Source organism: Haliaeetus albicilla, chromosome W (assembly GCF_947461875.1).
Source record: "Haliaeetus albicilla chromosome W, bHalAlb1.1, whole genome shotgun sequence".
In the NCBI taxonomy this organism is placed as follows: Eukaryota; Metazoa; Chordata; class Aves; order Accipitriformes; family Accipitridae; genus Haliaeetus; species Haliaeetus albicilla.
Genome location: NC_091515.1, coordinates 26,328,930 through 26,346,725, shown reverse-complemented (window position 1 = coordinate 26,346,725; position 17,796 = coordinate 26,328,930). Strand labels below are relative to the sequence as shown.

The window sequence follows — 17,796 nt, the reverse complement described above, 5'->3', positions numbered from 1 at the left end:
GATAGAGTGTTTCAACTTAGTTGTAGAAATATGTTTATACTCATAATACTTTACTTAGTTATTTCTTGGTGTGGAATTGTTCATAACAATAGAGGCCAACTCGTCATAGAGAGGGGGGAGATGTAGGGTTCGGCGTTCGGAAGATCTCGTGATGTCACGGAAAGTTAGAGGGTTAGTCGCAGCCTTATGATGTGTCTGTAATCCCGCCTACCCTTGTTAGTATAAAAGGAATTGACTGCGCAATAAAAGGCAGAAGTTGGCGCTCACACTGTGTGTGTTATCTGTCTCTTTCCCTGGTCTGGGGGGTGATCAGTGATCTAATCGTGGCACCTTGATATGCGGCGAACGCTACACCCACGGGCGAATGCATCCAGTGGATGTTGCGCCGGGGAGGCATTGGTTCTCTTAGAGAAGTTCTAAACCCCCCAAAATGGGGAGAGATTCGGGAGCTTTTGCTCCAATCTGCGCTCGGGGGTGAGCTCGGAGCTGCAGAACGATTACAAACTTGGGGAAAAGTGGAGAGGGTGGTTACGGAAGGACAGAAAGCTGGGGCGTGCTGCTTGGCGGCGCGAGCTGCTTTGCGGATGAGGCGCCGCCTCAGGAACAACGGGGGACAGTGCCCCCAAGGACAGTGAGTCAGAATCAGATGGAGTGGGCGGCCATGGAGCGGGGTTCACAGACCGATCTCTCTCTGATTAAGGGCGGGGACGCGGAAGGTACAGCGGAGACGGAGGTTTTTCCTGTTGAAGCGGCATCAGCGGGGCCGGATGTGCCCCCCCCTCGGAAGTTTCTATGGGAAGAATTACGGTGGGTGGTTCGGAGGGACTTAGAGAAATGCTTCTTGGACTGGGTTCCAGGCAGGGATGTTAAGGGACATTTATACCGTAAGTTGAGAGAGTGGGAGGAACGGCCACCCGCGGAGGAAATAATTAGGAGACTGCGGGGGTTGGGGACGGTGGTAGAGGAGGAAACACCCCCCCGCGAGGGAAATCAGGCGCCCTTGCTGGGAGAGGGGACTGAGCCTCCTGGGACTGTGCCTGCTGAGCCTGTGCCTGCTGAGCCTTTGCCAGCGGAGCCTGTGCCTGTTGGGCCTTTACCTGAGCCTAAGCCTGCTGCGCCATCTACTGCGCCTTTGCCGGAACGGGTTAAACCCTCGTCTGGGTCCTTCCAGAAGTGGAGCGAGGTGCCAGCACAGGGCAATTCTGATAGTTCTGACGAGGAGAAGGTGGATGGTGTAATACGGAGGCCATCGAAACCTGCGCCACAGATTCGGACAGAGGAGGGACCGAACGCTTTGCAGAGAGTACAGGGTCTGTTGCGGAGGCTTGAGGGGGCCATACAGAATGCGGAGCGTATGGTGCTGTTAATGCCCCCCACACAGGGGGCCGGGGATGGCCAGGAAGGGGGCACCCAAAAGGGCACAGACTGGCGACTGGTGGCCAAAGAATGTTGCCTTTCAGGGGTTCAGTTCCAGCCGGTCGTTCTCCCTATTCGGGCAGCGGCGCGGGGAGGGTATGAGTGGACACCTTTTGACGTAAAGACCGTTTGGGAACTTGCAAGTACTGTGCAGGCGCATGGAGTGAATTCCGCGCAGGCGCTCACTTTGTTTGAATGTCTGCTTTCAACGCCTGTTGCACCCTTTGATGTGATGCAGCTGATGAGAGGGGTGCTGCCTCCATCTTTGCTGCTGCTGTTTAAGGAGGAATGGCGAGCTCAGTGCATTAGGGTAGTGGCCGACGCCCAGTATCCTGATCACCACCTAGCGGGAGTGACCATAGAACAACTCTTGGGGGAGGGGCAGTTTGCGACACCTCAGGCGCAGGCACAGGGCATGCACGGACGTGACTTTGCGGCAGTTGCGACTACCGCTTTGGCCACATTTAAGCGTGTTGCGGCTATGGACAGAGCAGATCCCCCCTGGGTAAAGATCCACCAGGGGATTGCCGAGAGGTTTACTGCTTTTTTAGATCGGCTTCAGCTTGCTATACAGGCTGCAAACCTTCCGGAGACGGCTAAGGAAGCGACTGTGGTTGAGTGTGCTAAGGCTCAAGCCAACCCGCAGACCGCAGCGCTTCTCTCTCATCTGCCAGCGGGTTCATCGTTAGGCAAAATAATACGTCACGTACTGGAAAGAGAGCAGCAACAGGAAGCGCGTCCGATAGCGGCGGCTTTGGAACAAGTTTTGCAAGCGGGTACAGGCGCTTGTCACCGATGTGGGGGTAGGGGCCATATAGCAAGGAATTGAGCAACCAGACCCGGAGGGTCGGCTCAGGAGGTGGGGGCAGGCAACCTCCGTTGTTGGAGATGTGGTAGGCTCGGCCACAGAGCTCGAGACTGCCGTGTACCCGGGGTCCAGCAGGGGGCTCCGGGGTATGCAAAACAATGAGAACCGATGTCGGGAAACGGTATGGGGGGAGGGATGGGGTCCGGGCCCTCCCCTTTAAATTTTGTACAGGACCCAGCGACAACAACTCAGGATCAAACGATACTCCCGTGGAACTGACTGCCAAGAAGGAGGGACAGGATCAGGGCAATGTAACAACAGTTCCAATAGTTCCTCCTGTTGCCCAAATAGCATTGACCATGGGCATGAAAACCCGTCCGGAAAATGTGATCACTTTAGAGGTGGAACCGCCCCTTTCTCCACGAAGCATTAGTCTGCTGGCCCTATTAGATACGGGAGCAGATGTCACTGTGATTCCGGTTCATGTCTGGCCCCCAGGGTGGCCCACCATAATACAAGGGCAATTAATAGGGGTGGGGGGGGCGCAAGAGTCGAGGAAAAGTAAAGCCCTGGTAAAAATCACTCTTGCCCAGCCTACAACTGCTGCAGATGCTGAGAGAGTGGCGTGGTGTAACCCGATGGTGGCAGTGGTCCCGACAGCTATTCTTGGGCGCTGCTGCCTAGAGCGTTGGGGATGTCGCCTTTCCACGGATTTTTAATGACGGCCACTGCCATCTGCCGTCCCTTGAAGCTCACTTGGCTAGCGGACAAGCCAGTGTGGGTGGAGCAGTGGCCAATGACTGAAGAGGAGAGGGCGGCAGTAGTGGAATTAGTGCAAAGGGAAGTGCAAATGGGCCATCTTGAACCCTCCACCAGTCCCTGGAATACTCCTGTATTTGTCATAAAGAAAAAGTCAGGGGCGTGGCGACTCCTCCATGACTTGCGAGCAGTCAATGCCTGCTTACAGGACATGGGGGCTTTACAGCCAGGACTGCCCTCTCTGGCCATTGTGCCGAAAGGACAAGGTGTCATTGTAATTGATATAAAAGATTGTTTTTTCAGTATTCCCTTACACCCAGGAGATCGTGAGCGGTTTGCCTTCTCTATCCAGGAGAGGAACCATCAAGCGCCCATGCAACGATATCAGTGGAAAGTGCTCCCTCAAGGCATGAAAAATTCGCCAACTCTCTGTCAGGTCGCGGTAGGTAAGGCCTTGCATTCTTTGCGAAAAGACTACCCGGAGGCTACCATCATACATTATATGGACGACATTTTACTGTCCCATCAGGATGAGTCTGTGTTGCAACACCTGTATGATCAGACAGTCCAAAAACTAAGTGAGTATGGGCTACACATATCCCCTAACAAAACACAAATGGGACCTTCTGTTAGTTATCTAGGCACTCAAGTAACCCCTCGTACAGTCACCGCTCAAAGTTTTCTGGTCCCTGACCAAGTGTGTACTTTACATGATGCCCAAAAGTTAGTAGGCAAACTATCGTGGCTGAGGAACTTCATTCCCATTGCGGAAGATGAAATGAATCTCTTGTACCAACTACTTCGGGGGGGGGGAACCCTTGCAGACGCCACGTGTATTGCAACCAGCACAACGTGAGTTGCTAGAAAACATAGCACAACGGGCCCAGCAGTGGGGCCTACAGAGGTTTCAACCCACACGACCAGTTGATGCGCGGCTCTTTGTAGCCAGCCAGAGCTGCCACGGTGTATTGATACAGAATGCAGAAGGCCCAGAGTGGCCCTTTGTGTGGTTACATCAGGGTAAGGTACGCACAGCTATCATTAGTTGGCCTCTGTTGGTAGCCACCATGATCATGCGTTGCCGGGAAGCTTGTCAACATTTTACCGGCAGGGATCCAGACCGCATTGTTTTGCCTTGCTCACTAACGCAATGGAATTTGGTTTATCAGCAGGTGGCTGTTTTGCAGGGTGCATTAGCAGAATTTGCGGGGACAGTAGCGGGACATGAGGTCCATCCTTGTGGGGAGATCTTGCATGCTTTACCCATTCTTCCAGCACAGCAGGTGGCGAAACAACCAAATGACGGACGAACAATCTTTACTGACGCGTCCTCCAAGACCAGCAAGGCCGTTTGTGTTTGGAAAGAAGATGGGGCATGGCACCAGGTAGTATATACTGAGCCAGGTTGCTCAGTACAGTTTTTGGAGGCTAAGGCAGTGACCATGGCATTGTTACGTTGGCCGACTGAGCCTTTAAATGTGGTCATGGATTCACTGTATGTATATAAGCTTTTGATTGCGGGGGAATGGGCGCTAGCTTCTTCTACGGAGATAGCTGGTATGCTGCTGAATGCCTTACAGTTACGTAGTGCGCCCGTTTTCCCTATTCATGTCACCAGTCATTCTGGTCTCCCTGGACCATTAGCTGAAGGGAACAGCCGCGCTGATCAGGCAGCACAAGCGTTGTTGGCTGTTGTTGGCGATGATAACATCACGCCAGCAAGGGCACGCGCAATAACGTTACATCGCCTTTTGCATTGCAGTCCGCGAGGCTTGGTGACACTAACGGGCATTTCTCGTGCTGAAGCCAAAGAAATTGTCGCAGCTTGCCCTCATTGTGCCCAAGGACCCCTTTGGGAAGCTGGGGTCAACCCTCGTGGTTTGCGACCGAATCATATTTGGCAAACAGATATTACGGAATATGCTCCTTTTAAGCCACAGCAATATTTACATGTTACAGTAGACACCTATAGTAGATATATTCTTGCTACAGCGCATACTAAACAGAATAGTTTGGCAGTTATCCAACATTGGCGTGCTTGCATAGCTCAATTAGGTATTCCGCAACAGATTAAGACAGACAATGGTGCAGTTTACACTGGGGAAAAGGTGAAACGGTTTTGTGCAACCTGGGGTATTGACCTTAAACAGGGCATCCCTTATAATAGTACCGGCCAGGCCATTGTAGAACGAGCATATCGAACCTTAAAGACCTTGCTCGATCGGCTTAGGGAGGGGGAGCAGGAGGAGCCCTCCTGGTTACAGGAAAACACACCTGCTCTCCGTACACAGCGTCTTCTGTTAACTGCGTTAACTTCATTAAATCAGACAGTTCGAGGGGACCTGAAGCAGACGGCGGCGCAGCGACATTTTACGAGTACGGAAGAGAAAGGTCCCTACCCGTTGGTATGCGTGCGTGACTTTCAGACACGCCAATGGGAAGGGCCATTTGAGCTGCGTTGTCTCGGGCGAGGGTATGCTTGTGTACAGATGCCTGAAGGGCTACTGAAATGGGTCCCTAGTCGTATGATTCGTCCTGCCTTAACCTTGTAGTGTTTGAGTGTTTTCTTCACAGATCGCTTGGGTATCCACTACGAATTTCTGGCAGTGGATGCAAAACCAATTGGGGAGCCCGATGTGTATCCGAATGACATCCCTCTCAGAGTCCATCAATACATGCCTTTATGGGACCCGGCTGTCAGAGACGGAGTTGCAGAATTGCTTACAGCCGGGAATCTGGATGCCCCAGATAATAAGCCTTAATTTTCCATTTACCACTTGTGTGGATTACGTTTAGGTGTGTTTAAGATATAGTGTTTAAATTTAGTTGTAGAAATATGCTTATGTTATAGTACTCTGCACAGTTAGTTTTTTGCGTTCGTAACAATAGAAATTAGTTAGTCATAGGGAGGGGGAGATGTAGGGTTCGGCGTCCGGAAGATCTCGCGATGTTATGGAAAGACGGAGGGTTAGTCGCAGCCCTATGACGTATCTGTAACCCCGCCTACCCTTGTTAATATAAAAGGAATCAACTGCGCAATAAAAGGCGGAAGTTGGCGCTCACACTGTGTGTGTTATCTCTCTCTTCCCCTGGTCCGGGCCGACCAGTGATCTAATCGTGGTACCTTGATATGTAGCGAATGCTACAGGCACTCCCATGGCAGCAAATGCTGCCAAAAGGTGCTTAATTACAGATCTGGCATTAGTTGATACATGAACAGTAGCCCACATAAGGTTCGAATATGTGTCAATAGATACATGAACGTATTTATATTTCCCAAAACTGGGATACTCTGTAACATCTGTTTGCCAAATTTGCAATGGTGATAGTCCCCGGGGGTTCACCCCTTGTGGTTGTAAGTTTGGAATGTTCGCACAGTCAGGGCAAGCAGCAATAATAGTTCTGGCGTGCTGCAATGGGAGATCAAATTGCTTACTCAGCGCTTTTGCCGACTGATGATAAAATTTATGGGATAGCAGTGCTTGTCCAAACAAATCAGGTTTGGGTGTATTAAAACAGATGTCTGCATTGGCTACTACCAGTCGATCTGCGCGCGCATTACCTTCCACAATAAATCCTGGCAACGTTGTATGGCTACGAATATGATCGATAAAAAATAAGTCTGTTTGTCTTTCTAATAATGTCCATAATTTCAAAAGTGCCATAAACAGCTGCTTATTACTTACAGTTTTTAGCAAGGATCTATGCATACGTTTGACTATCCCAACGACATATTGAGAATCCGAAACAATGTTGACAGGTGTTTTATCCCATTTTTTGAAAACAGAGCATACGGCTAATAGCTCAAGCACCTGTACTGACCCCTCTGACAGAACGACTTCGGATTTCCAGGATCCATCCTGAAGATATACAAATCCCGCTTTACCTGTTCTGCTGCTGGCATCAGTAAAAACGGTAATTGCTTCCAGTGGGCTTTCCCTGCAAATAGAGCGTGGTTCCATTGTCAACATTGTTTTAAACAATGGGTGAGGGGGATAGTGATTGTCCACTTCCCCCTTAAAACCCATCAGAGCTACTGCAAAGCAGTCTTTTTTCATCATGGCATTATTCACAATATCAAGCGACACAGGCAAAATAATTTTGTCCATTTGCTTCCCTGAAATTTGTGTTGCCCTTGCCCCTGCCTTTTGAATGCACATTCCCAGGGCTTCAATTCTAGTGACTACCGTTTTTGACATGCTAGCAGGCAAGAATATCCATTCTAGTATTATCAATGGGTTTTGTTCCCGTCGCTCATCCCACTGGCCCAAAATTCCCACAACTTCCTTATCTGAGTTATATACATATAAATTTATGGACAAATCAGGAACGTATCTGCCAGACATGGATGATGTGATTTTCTGCTCAATTGCTGTCAAGGCTTGCCGCCCCGATGCACTTAGTTGTATTGCAGAAGTTAAGCTATTGCTGCCCCACAATAAATCCAGCAGCGGCTGTAAGTCTGTATTTGTAATACCACAATAAGACCGAATCCACTGTAGGTCAAGGGCACAGGAGCAGGCGGACAAGCTCCAAAAAGTCTCTCTTGCTGCATTATGTTTTTCTCCCCGCTTTTCCCTTTCGCTTGCGGTTGGAGAGAGAGCAGCAAAAGCAGACGCAGCCGCTTTACGATCTGCTTTCATTTCTTGCAGAGTTGTCTTAATCAATTTCCATAAAGTTGCAAGACCTTTAACTTCTTTAGACCCGTCACTAATTTCATCCCATAGGGAGGTTCCGATAGCTTTCCAGGTACTAAGCTCAAAAGCTGTACCCACACTAATTAAAAGATTTCTGTCCTTGCTCCATTGTAGAAGCCGCTTTAAACAAGCTTTATCATATTTTTTGCCTCTCTCTGAGAGTATATGTTGGGGGAGCTTAACTACTGCTTCTTCTTCTTTGGAAGGCGTAGACCTCATCTCCTCCCCCAACCGCTCACCTCCTTTACGAGCGAGTCCTTTTTAATATCCATCTCTGTTTTTTCAACCAGCCTCATAAATGTCTTTACGGCTGCCTTTTCCCTCACAGATGCTGCGATATCCATGCCGCCTTTTACCACGTAAGCTTACGATTCCTGCCTCTCTCGAGCAGCCCGGCGCTTTTCTTCTAAGCCCACCGGCATCCGTGGCAATGTCCCCCGCCTTTTCAGTCGTGTTCCCCTCTTGTTCCTTACCGGATCACGTCGGAGGTCACCAGATGTAGGGTTGTAGGGTTATTCCATGCGGGACCCGGATGACAGGACACCAATATGATGATTAAAGTCGCCAGTTTATTGAGCTTAGCTGATCATTCTTATACAATTCTCTAAGTTGCTTAGAAGCTTTGATTGGCTGCTGCATGCAAGCATTTGGTGTCCACGTGCACAAGCATAAAATGTGATTGGTTATATCGACACTGTACACGCGTATAAACATAAGATACAGTTAGTTATACTCACTCTGTACACACGCATAAACATAGGACATAATTGGCTATATTAACTAGAGCATGCAAAACTTGTCTCAGTCTAATTGGTCAAGATAAACTGCCGAATTGAGGTTGTTTGTGCCAAGTTCCCTTTATCGTGGAATGCGCACCTGTGTTTTTCTAATTGGGATCTTTTTCTGTCTTCTTGTTTATTCTGTTCAAGGCCTTCTAAAGGCGTCGGGAATGCTCTTGCGACCATGAGCTACTTTCAGGCCCAGTAACTAAGTTCCATATAATTGAACCCTACACATGAGGTCATGCTGGAGCACCTCAAAGCATGTGGCCATAGATAAGCCGAAGACAGAGCAGGTACACCCCTGGAGGGACTGCAGCCATGGGTAAGGCCATGTTGGAGCAGGTATATCTCTGAAGGCACTGTGGCCCATGTAGAAGGCCATTCTGGAATAGATGCACCTCAAAGCAACTGTGGTTGTGGATGAGTCTATGCCACAGCAGGTGTACCCCTGAAGAGACTGTGGCTCATAGGTAAGGCTCCACTTTGAGCAGGAACCCCTTGTTGCCAGCCAAGCTAGGAGCAAGGGGAGGAGTTCATTGCACTGTTAAACCCTATAACCTGGCCCAAAGTGACCAGGGGTGGAGATTGCAATGGATAAACCCTTTAAATTGTTGTAAACCAGGATTTGAGTTGCATCTTATAGGAATTACTATAGCAGGAACCACCTGAACCAATGGAGGACAAGCCCTACAAGAAGTAGTGCAAGTACAGCAGTGACCCGATCTGAGCTGTCTTTGGTGCCCAGTAACTCCACACAACACACCACCTCTCCTGTCCTGAGTGACCACCATAACAGATGGAGCCCAAAGTCATGGACTAAATGAACTCAATGGACATTTTGTGAACATTTGTGGACATTTTACAGACATTTTACAGGGGTGGTCCATAGACTAAGAGAATGATATCTCTGTGTTATATCAAAGGATAGGAAGTGGGGGGAGTGATAATGAGGATGTATTGGATAGTGTGGGACCTGAGCATGACGTAAATGGTATGGAATAAGGGGTGGAGAATGTGCTGGTTTTGGCTGGTGGGATAGAGTTGATTTTCTTCATAGTAGCTAGTATGGGGCTATGTTTTGGATTTGTGCTGAAAACAGTGTTGATAACACAGGGATGTTTTTGTTATTGCTGAGCAGTGCTTACCCAGAGTCAAGGCCTTTTCTGCTTCTCACCCCACCCCACCAGCAAGTAGGCTGGGGGTGCACAAGAAGTTGGGAGGGGACACAGCTGGGACAGCTGACCCCAACTGACCAAAGGGATATTCCAGACCATATGACATCATGCTCAGCATATAAAGCTGAGGGAAGAAGAAGGAAGGGGGGGGACATTCAGAGTGTGATGGAGCCCTGCTTTCCTGGAGATTGCTGAACACCTTCCTGCCAATGGGAAGTGGTGAATGAATTCCTTGTTTTGCTTTGCTTGTGTGCACGGCTTTTGCTTTACCTATCTGTCTTTATCTCAACCCATGAGTTTTCTCATTTTCACTCCTCCAATTCTCTCCCCCATCCCACTGGAGGGGGAGTGAGCATGAGGCTGTGTGGTGCTTAGTTGCCAGCTGGGGTTAAACCACACCTTGTTTCAGAGGATAGGTTCCTTTCAGCTTTAGGTGGACTTGAACAGCTAAATATTAGCTATCCTCTGGCACTTAGGTGGTGGTCTGCTTGTCATATGGACTTGAAGGTAATTCAGTTCTTTATTACTTCTGTGCTTTCTTCTCTCTGCTAGGCAGCGAGCATGGAGTGGAAGTATGATTTCATTCTCTCTGTGAGAGAAAAACTTACAATGACATGTTAGATTGACAGATAAAAATCTTTGGCCTTCAGAAATTCAGAATTTATTCTAAGGCCACATTTTTAGACAAAGTTTATTTAAATGAATAATCATCAAGCAATCAAGCCATCTAAATGTGAAATATGGGGGAACAATTATCCAGTGTTATATAGACAAGTAACTTGGTGTGCACCTGGCAGCCAGCCAAGGTCAACCCACCACAGTAGCAGACCTTGAAATAATTTTCTCATTATTTTCAAATGTTGTAATGCATTCATACACCTTCTTTATGTGGTCTTTGATATATGAAAAAGATTAATGCATCTTTTAAATATCTGTTGTTCCTGATAATAATCAGAGATATCAACATTTTGAAACTGATACTGTTAGCTTCCTACCAAGGATCAGCCTGTCACACCTTCAAAACAAATACAGAATGAGATTATGATCATGATCTTATATCACAGCCAGAAATTATTCATAACAGCTTTTATAATCAGGATACATCTAGTAGAGTTTGAATGTCTAGTTGAACGAAAAGGAAGCCAGCTGTTCCAGAACTGACATTGCAGAATTAGTGCAGATTATATTTATTTATACATTATATACTTATACAAATATTTATTAAGAAATATCTAAGAAATGTATTTTTTATGGCTAATTTCCATCTTGGACTTCCATTCAGAAGTAACAGAACAACATGGAAAAGCTATTTCTATGACAATTTCTGTCAGGAATAAGGCTCGTCTTTACCTCCTTCTTGCTCATTTTCATTGGCTGGATTTATTACATTTAAGAGCATGATCTTTCATTTTGATGTTTTACAATAGCATGTGAATATAGATCATGTTGAGAAATTTTAATTAGTACCAGAATTTTAACAAGGCTCTTATGTGAAATTTAAGGTTCATATACATTTGCAATAACCATGAAAGCTTTAAAATTCTGCTTTATCTTTTTGCTGCAAAAAGAGGTGTCTGACAGGTATAAAATATCATGATTACTTTTCTGTTTCCCTTGTGTCTCACCTGGGGTAGCAAAGGGGGAATAGTTATGCTCCTTCATTGTGCGAAGCAGGAATGAGACTTCTGAGAATATTCTGGGAGGGCTCAAAGTTTCCTCCCTCATCTCTGCTTTTTTTTTTTCTCTCCCCAGTGCAGAGTCTCACCCTCTCTTTCCTAACAGTTGTATTTCAAAACAGTCAGTGGGAATTTTCTCAAGGCATGTATTAGCCTTGTCTGGCACCTAGCCAGCAAATAACCCACTCTCTCCTTGGGATGTTATTGCTACTACTTTTATTATTCACATTATTATAGCACTTTACTGTGCTAGGTGTTTACAAGCATGTTTAAAAAAAAACCAAACAACACAAAAACCAAAAAAAAACCAAACCCAAGAAACCCCAAACAAATCCAAAGGTACTACCTCTCTTTATATCATTCCCCTGTGCCCAGCTGCTCTACTTTCCTTAGTGCCTCAAATGCTCTCATGCAGGGCCTGCAGAGACATCTGATATGGGAGCACAGGAAAATATAGGAGTATTGTGAGTCATCTTCTGAAAGTGCAAGTGCTGTCCAGAAACACTGAGGTGAAAAGGGGTTTAAAACAAATCAACCCAGAAATTTCTTCCTCATCTACCTTATGGTGCACAGCATAAACTAACAATTTATTTTCACTTGCTTCCTGGATGTTTTTTCTGGGATGTTTTCTCTGTTACTCTGATGAAAATATAGTAGGAATTTAGACAGGACATTTGCAGGAGGTAGAAATAAATGGACGCCTGTAAAGTTGAAAGCAGACGACAAACAACCCTTTATTGCTAAAACACACACATATTTATAATCACATATTCTGCAAAGTCATTGTACACGCGCACAAGCATAGAATATGATTGGTTATACCATCACTGTACACGCGCATAAACATAAGGCATAATTGGTTATACCAACACTGTACACGCACATAAACATAAGGCATAATTGGTTATACCAACTAAAACATGCGAAACTTATCTCAGTCTAATTGGTCAAGATAAACTGCCGAATTGAGGTTCTTTGTGCCAAGTTCCCTTTATTGTGTAATGCGCACTTGTGTTCTTCTAATTGGCTTTATTATCATATTCTGTTCAAGGTCTTCTAAAGGCGTCGGGAATGCTCTTGTGACCATTAGCTAAATATGTGTCCACAATTCCCCCTTTTTTGTTTTTCGACAAATTAACACATGCTTTATTGCCTTTTGCAAAGATCTATGAACACAATTAATTAAACACGGTAAAAGCAACATTATACCTAATAAAATACATAAGAATAAAAGAAACCCCAATTTTTAACAAAGATACTAACCAACTCCTAAGTCCCCATCCCACAGGTAAATGCTCTAAGCCGAAATGACAGCTTTCTTAATTGTGTTAAAGCTCTTGCAGCTCCTTCTTGCCTCTGCAGTTCTGTTATCTTGTTTATTAATTGCTCCACTTTCCAAGTTCCTCATGTCCGTTGTTTTTCTGGTGGTTCAAAAGTCCGTTCATACTGCAGCTGTCACGTACTCCGGCCCACTCATGCTAACCGCGGCCTACTTATGCTAACTCTAAATAATCAGGCTCAAAGAAATGTCCCCCATTTTCCATGAAATCTCCCACAGACATTCTTGAATAATTTACCATTTCAGTTTCATTAGTGTTCTTTGGCACTGCATTAATTTCTAACGTGTGGCCACAATGTTTAACTTAAAATGGATCTGATAAAAACATGGAAATGGAGAAAGCATTTGCAGAAAGATGGGCTTGAAACAAGCCCCAAATAAACACATCCTGAAAACACTCTTTGGATCCTGTTCCAAACATTATATTTGGTATCTTGCCTTAGTGTGCCATCTCACAAATCCTGCTTATCCTACTCTAGTGACATAACAACAGGAGAAAGCTGCCAGGATGAGCACAGACTTCTGTAATTTGTAGGGCAGGTCAGGCCATGGCAGCAAAATTGCTGTGAAGGTTGCTCCTTAATGTAGGCACTAGTCAGCCAAATATTTAGGCACATGCTTAATATTATACGTGTCCTTAAACTTAACCTCATTCACTAAAGCACTTACAGGCTGACTGACAGTTGAGCAAATGTTTATCTTTCTTTGACATGAAGTATCGCTACAGTTGGAATATGGTCCCATTTTTACATGGCTGGAATTTTTGGGAGAGAAGCAGCTAAAAAAAGCCCAGACAACCTTATATAGCTTGAACTACACTATGATTCTGCAATCCTGTAAATGTTTACATTGCTCATATAAATGTGTATGGACATGCTGAAAAAGCCATTTAAAATGACAAATTATTTAGAGAAAAATAAGATCATATTACTTGACAAGGTGAGACAAATTTCTAGAGCAATCCTATTTTCAAAAATGCATTGGTTAGGTGATAGGTATAACTGTCCATATTGGATGATCTGAGTCTGCTGGTGAGTGGAAGGACTTTTAAACAAATCTTTGCTAGTTCTAGGTGGTTTTCATGCTATGCTCAGCTATTCATAAGGTGATTGAACCACATGCATGTACATTACTACTGTTAAATTTTAAGAAATAGAACTAATTAATCATTATTGTTTTCCTCAATTTCCTTTTAATTTGTCTTGCATTTTTTGAGCATCCTGTGGCTTATGAATGTCAAACACCTGCAACACCACTAACTGGTAAACTGAATGTAGTGATATGATGCTATACATGTACTGCTTTCCAAAATCAAATGAATTCTTTGTTTTCAAACCTCTCTGCTACACAACACTTTCATTTGTCTTGGAATAAAATCATATTATTTTATTTCTATCATATATTCTTACTAATGCTATTATGGCCTGACTATATGCTTGCAAGCCAAGCAGAGAGAGATTGCATCAGGACTGTGAGCCATTAGTGTATGCACTCCTCCAACACACAGTCCTGTTGAGAGAGCTTGCCATTTTGTGGGACTGAGCTTCCTCTGACAAAGAATTAATATCCTTAACACTGCACAAGTCCTTCCTTACACTTTGGCTCATGTGGGTGGCGGTGCCAATGCTCCGAGAAGGAGATCTGCTAGGTCTTAGTATGGTCAGAAAATGACACTTTTATCTATTTGACTCTTACTTTGGCATGATGGGGAAACAGTCCTGCTGTACTGCTTGGGGTTTAGCATTATTTGAGGAAACTGGTTTTGCCTTGCTGTCAGTTGCTCAGCTTTGCAGTTCTAAAAGAAGCTCTTCCTATACCTTTGCTTTAACATAAACAAACAGGAATAAAGCAAAATTCCTTGAAACCCAAAATAATGCAGGTCTGTAATACTACCAAGGTTCTTTGAAGACTGGTCTGGTATCATCTCTTTGCAGTGAACCAAAGAAATTCTCAACGGGAATAACCAGGTAGAAAGCATGTTTACAATTTTGTTCATGCCTTTAGAAAAGCACATCCAGTTATTGGAGATATCTTTGTATGTAAATACATAAAACACAAATTTTATACATTTTTATATAGACAAAATATATATATTGACTAAAAAGTTATAGATGATTCCTTTGTTGGATTGTTTTTCTTCAGATTAACTGGGCAAAATCTCAATGAAAAATCAGATTAAGATATTGAATATAATTTGAAAACACAGCTTTTTTCCCCTCATATTTATGATCAGACAAGTACTGATTTCCCTCTTCTAGACTGTTCAAAAGGTACTGTTTATTAAAAAGAAAATAAACCATTCAGAAAGCATGAAAAGCTGTACTTGAGCTCTTGCTTCTCCTTGATATGTTTAACTATCTGTATAGATTTAGATGGATTTTTTCCAAACTTTCATCGAGTTTTTAACTTCCTGTCTGGCAACTGCTGGCTACTGAAGTGCTGAGCACAGCACTTGCTGAGAACCAATAAAAAGTCAAAGACTTGATGTCAGGCTCTCTTAGACTTATTTAATCACTATAAGTGGAAAGGAAGACAGATTTTGATTAAGACCAGCTAAACCGATCAATAAAGGCCTTGAACTTGCATAAGTCATTACTGGATACTTTCAATAACAGTGATAGCCTGTACATAGGAAGGAATATCCTTACATTAGTACCTTAACATGAGACATACATGTGGACAACCACTGAACACGTATGTATGCTCCTGTAAGAGGGTGTGTTATAATTCTTAATATTATGCTGCTGTTGCCATTGGGAGGTATAGCTCTAGCTAATTTCTTTTAGTTGAATCTGTAGGAAAGCTGAATTCTAAAATTACTCCAGCCACAAAGTCAGCTTCATTGGGGACCCAACATAAATGCCTCTATGCAAATGCACATAGCATCGGGAATAAACAAGAGGAGTTAGAGATGCGCACACGCCTGCAGGGCTGTGATTTTATTGGCATCACAGAGACGTGGTGGGATGGCTCCTATGACTGGAGTGTTGGAATGGAAGGATACAGGCTCTTTAGGAAGGACAGGCAGGGGAGACAAGGAGAGGGTGTCAACCTCTATGTCAATGACCAGCTGGAGTGCATGGAGCTCTGCTTGGAGATGGATGAGGAGCCGACTGAGAGTTTATGGGTCAGGATTAAAGGGAGGGCAGGGACAGGTGATGTTATAGTGGGGGGTCTGCTACAGGCCACCCAACCAGGAAGACCGAGCTGATGAGGCCCTCTATAGACAGATAGGAGCAACTTCACGTTCACAAGCCCTGGCCCTCATGGGGGACTTCAACCACCCCGATATCTGTTGGAGGGACAACATGGCAGGGCATAAGCAATCCAGGAGGTTCCTGGAATGTGTTGATGATAACTTCCTTCACCAGGTGATAAAGGAGCCAACGAGGAGAGGTGCTAAGCTGGACCTTGTTCTCACCAACAAGGAGGGGCTGGTGGGGAATGTTAAGCTCAAGGGCAGCCTTGGCTGCGGTGACCATGAAATGGTGGAGTTCAAGACCCTTAGGGCAGCGAGGAGGGTGCACAGCAAGCTCACTACCCTGGACTTCAGGAGAGCAGACTTTGGCCTCTTCAGGGATCTGCTTGGTAGAGTACCATGGGATACAGCCTTGGAGGGAAGAGGGGTCCAAGAAAGCTGGTTAATATTCAAGGATCACCTCCTCCAAGCTCAGGAGCGATACATCCTAACAAAGAGAAAGTCAGTCAAAACCGCCGGGAGGCCTGCATGGATGAACAAGGAGCTCCTGGACAAACTCAAACACAAAAAGGAAGCCTACAGAGGGTGGAAGCAAGGACAGGTAGCCTGGGAGGAATACAGAGAAATTGTCCAAGCAGACAGGGATCAGGTTAGGAAAGCCAAAGCCCTGATAGAATTCAATCTGTCCAGGGACGTTAAGGGCAATAAAAGCTTCTATAGGTATGTTGCTGATAAAAGGAAGACTAGGGAAAATGTGGGCCCTCTTCGGAAGGATATGGGAGACCTGGTTACCCGGCATATGGAGAAGGCTGAGGTACTCAACAACTTTTTTGCCTTGGTCTTCACCGGCAAGTGCTCCAGCCACACTGCCCAAGTAGCAGAAGGCAATGGCAGGGACTGGGAGAATGAAGAACCGCCCACTGTAGGAGAAGATGAGGTTTGAGACCATCTAAGGAACCTGAAGGTGCACAAGTCCATGGGACCTGATGAGATGCATCCGTGGGTCCACAGGGAACTGGCGGATGAAGTGGCTAAGCCACTATCCATCATATATGAGAAGTCGTGGCAGTCCGGGGAAGTTCCCACTGACTGGAAAAGGGGAAACATAACCCCCATTTTTTAAAAGGGAAAAAAAGGAAGATGTGGGGAACTATAGGCCAGGCAGTCTCACCTCTGTGCCAGGCAAGATCATGGAGCACATCCTCCTGGAAACTATGTGTATTGGGTTTGTGTGGAAAGGGTTTGGTAGTGGGGGGGGTTACAGGGGTGGCTTCTGCGAGAAGATACTGGAAGCTTCCCCTGTGTCCGACAGAGCCAATACCAGCCAGCTCTAAGATGGACCTGCTGCCGGCCAAGGCCGAGCCAATCAGCAATAGTGGTAGCACCTCTGTGATAACATATTGTCCTGGTTTCAGCTGGGATAGAGTTAATTGTCTTCCTAGTAGCTGGTACAGTGCTATGTTTTGAGTTCAGTATGAGAAGAATGTTGATAACACACTGATGTTTTCAGTTGTTCCTATGTTCAGACTATAGTCAAGGATTTTTCAGCTTCTCATGCCCAGCCAGCAAGAAAGCTGGAGGGGCACAAGAAGTTGGCACAGGACACAGCCAGGGCACCTGACCCAAAGTGGCCAACAGGGTATTCCATACCATGTGACGTCCCATCTAGTACAGGAACTGGGAACTGGGGGCAGGGAATTGGCTGCTTGGGGACTAGCTGGGTGTCGGTCGGGAGGTGGTGCGCAATTGCACTGCGCATCATTTGTACATTCCAATCCTTTTATTATTGCTGTTGTCATTTTATTAGTGTTATCATTATCATTATTAGTTTCTTCTTTCCTGTTCTATTAAACTGTTCTTATCTCAACCCACGAGTTTTACTTCTTTTTTCACGATTTTCTCCCCCATCCCACTGGATGGGGGGGAGTGAGTGAGCGGCTGCGTG

General features: G+C 45.5%; 1 protein-coding gene across 2 annotated transcripts; it reads left to right on the top strand.

The window, feature by feature from the left end:
- The first annotated feature begins 359 nt into the window (after nucleotides 1-359).
- Nucleotides 360-2,838, top strand: LOC138683531 (uncharacterized). Of its 2 annotated transcripts, none has more exons than XM_069775483.1 (2): nucleotides 360-1,033; nucleotides 1,109-2,838. In XM_069775483.1, the coding sequence occupies exons 1-2, from the start codon at nucleotides 647-649 to the stop codon at nucleotides 2,243-2,245; spliced, it is 1,524 nt and encodes a 507-aa protein (XP_069631584.1). In that variant the 5' UTR covers nucleotides 360-646; the 3' UTR covers nucleotides 2,246-2,838. The 2 variants fall into 2 exon arrangements, with proteins under 2 accessions (XP_069631584.1, XP_069631583.1); XM_069775482.1 differs by having other exon boundaries at nucleotides 360-1,048; nucleotides 1,109-2,835.
- The last annotated feature ends 14,958 nt before the right edge of the window (nucleotides 2,839-17,796 follow it).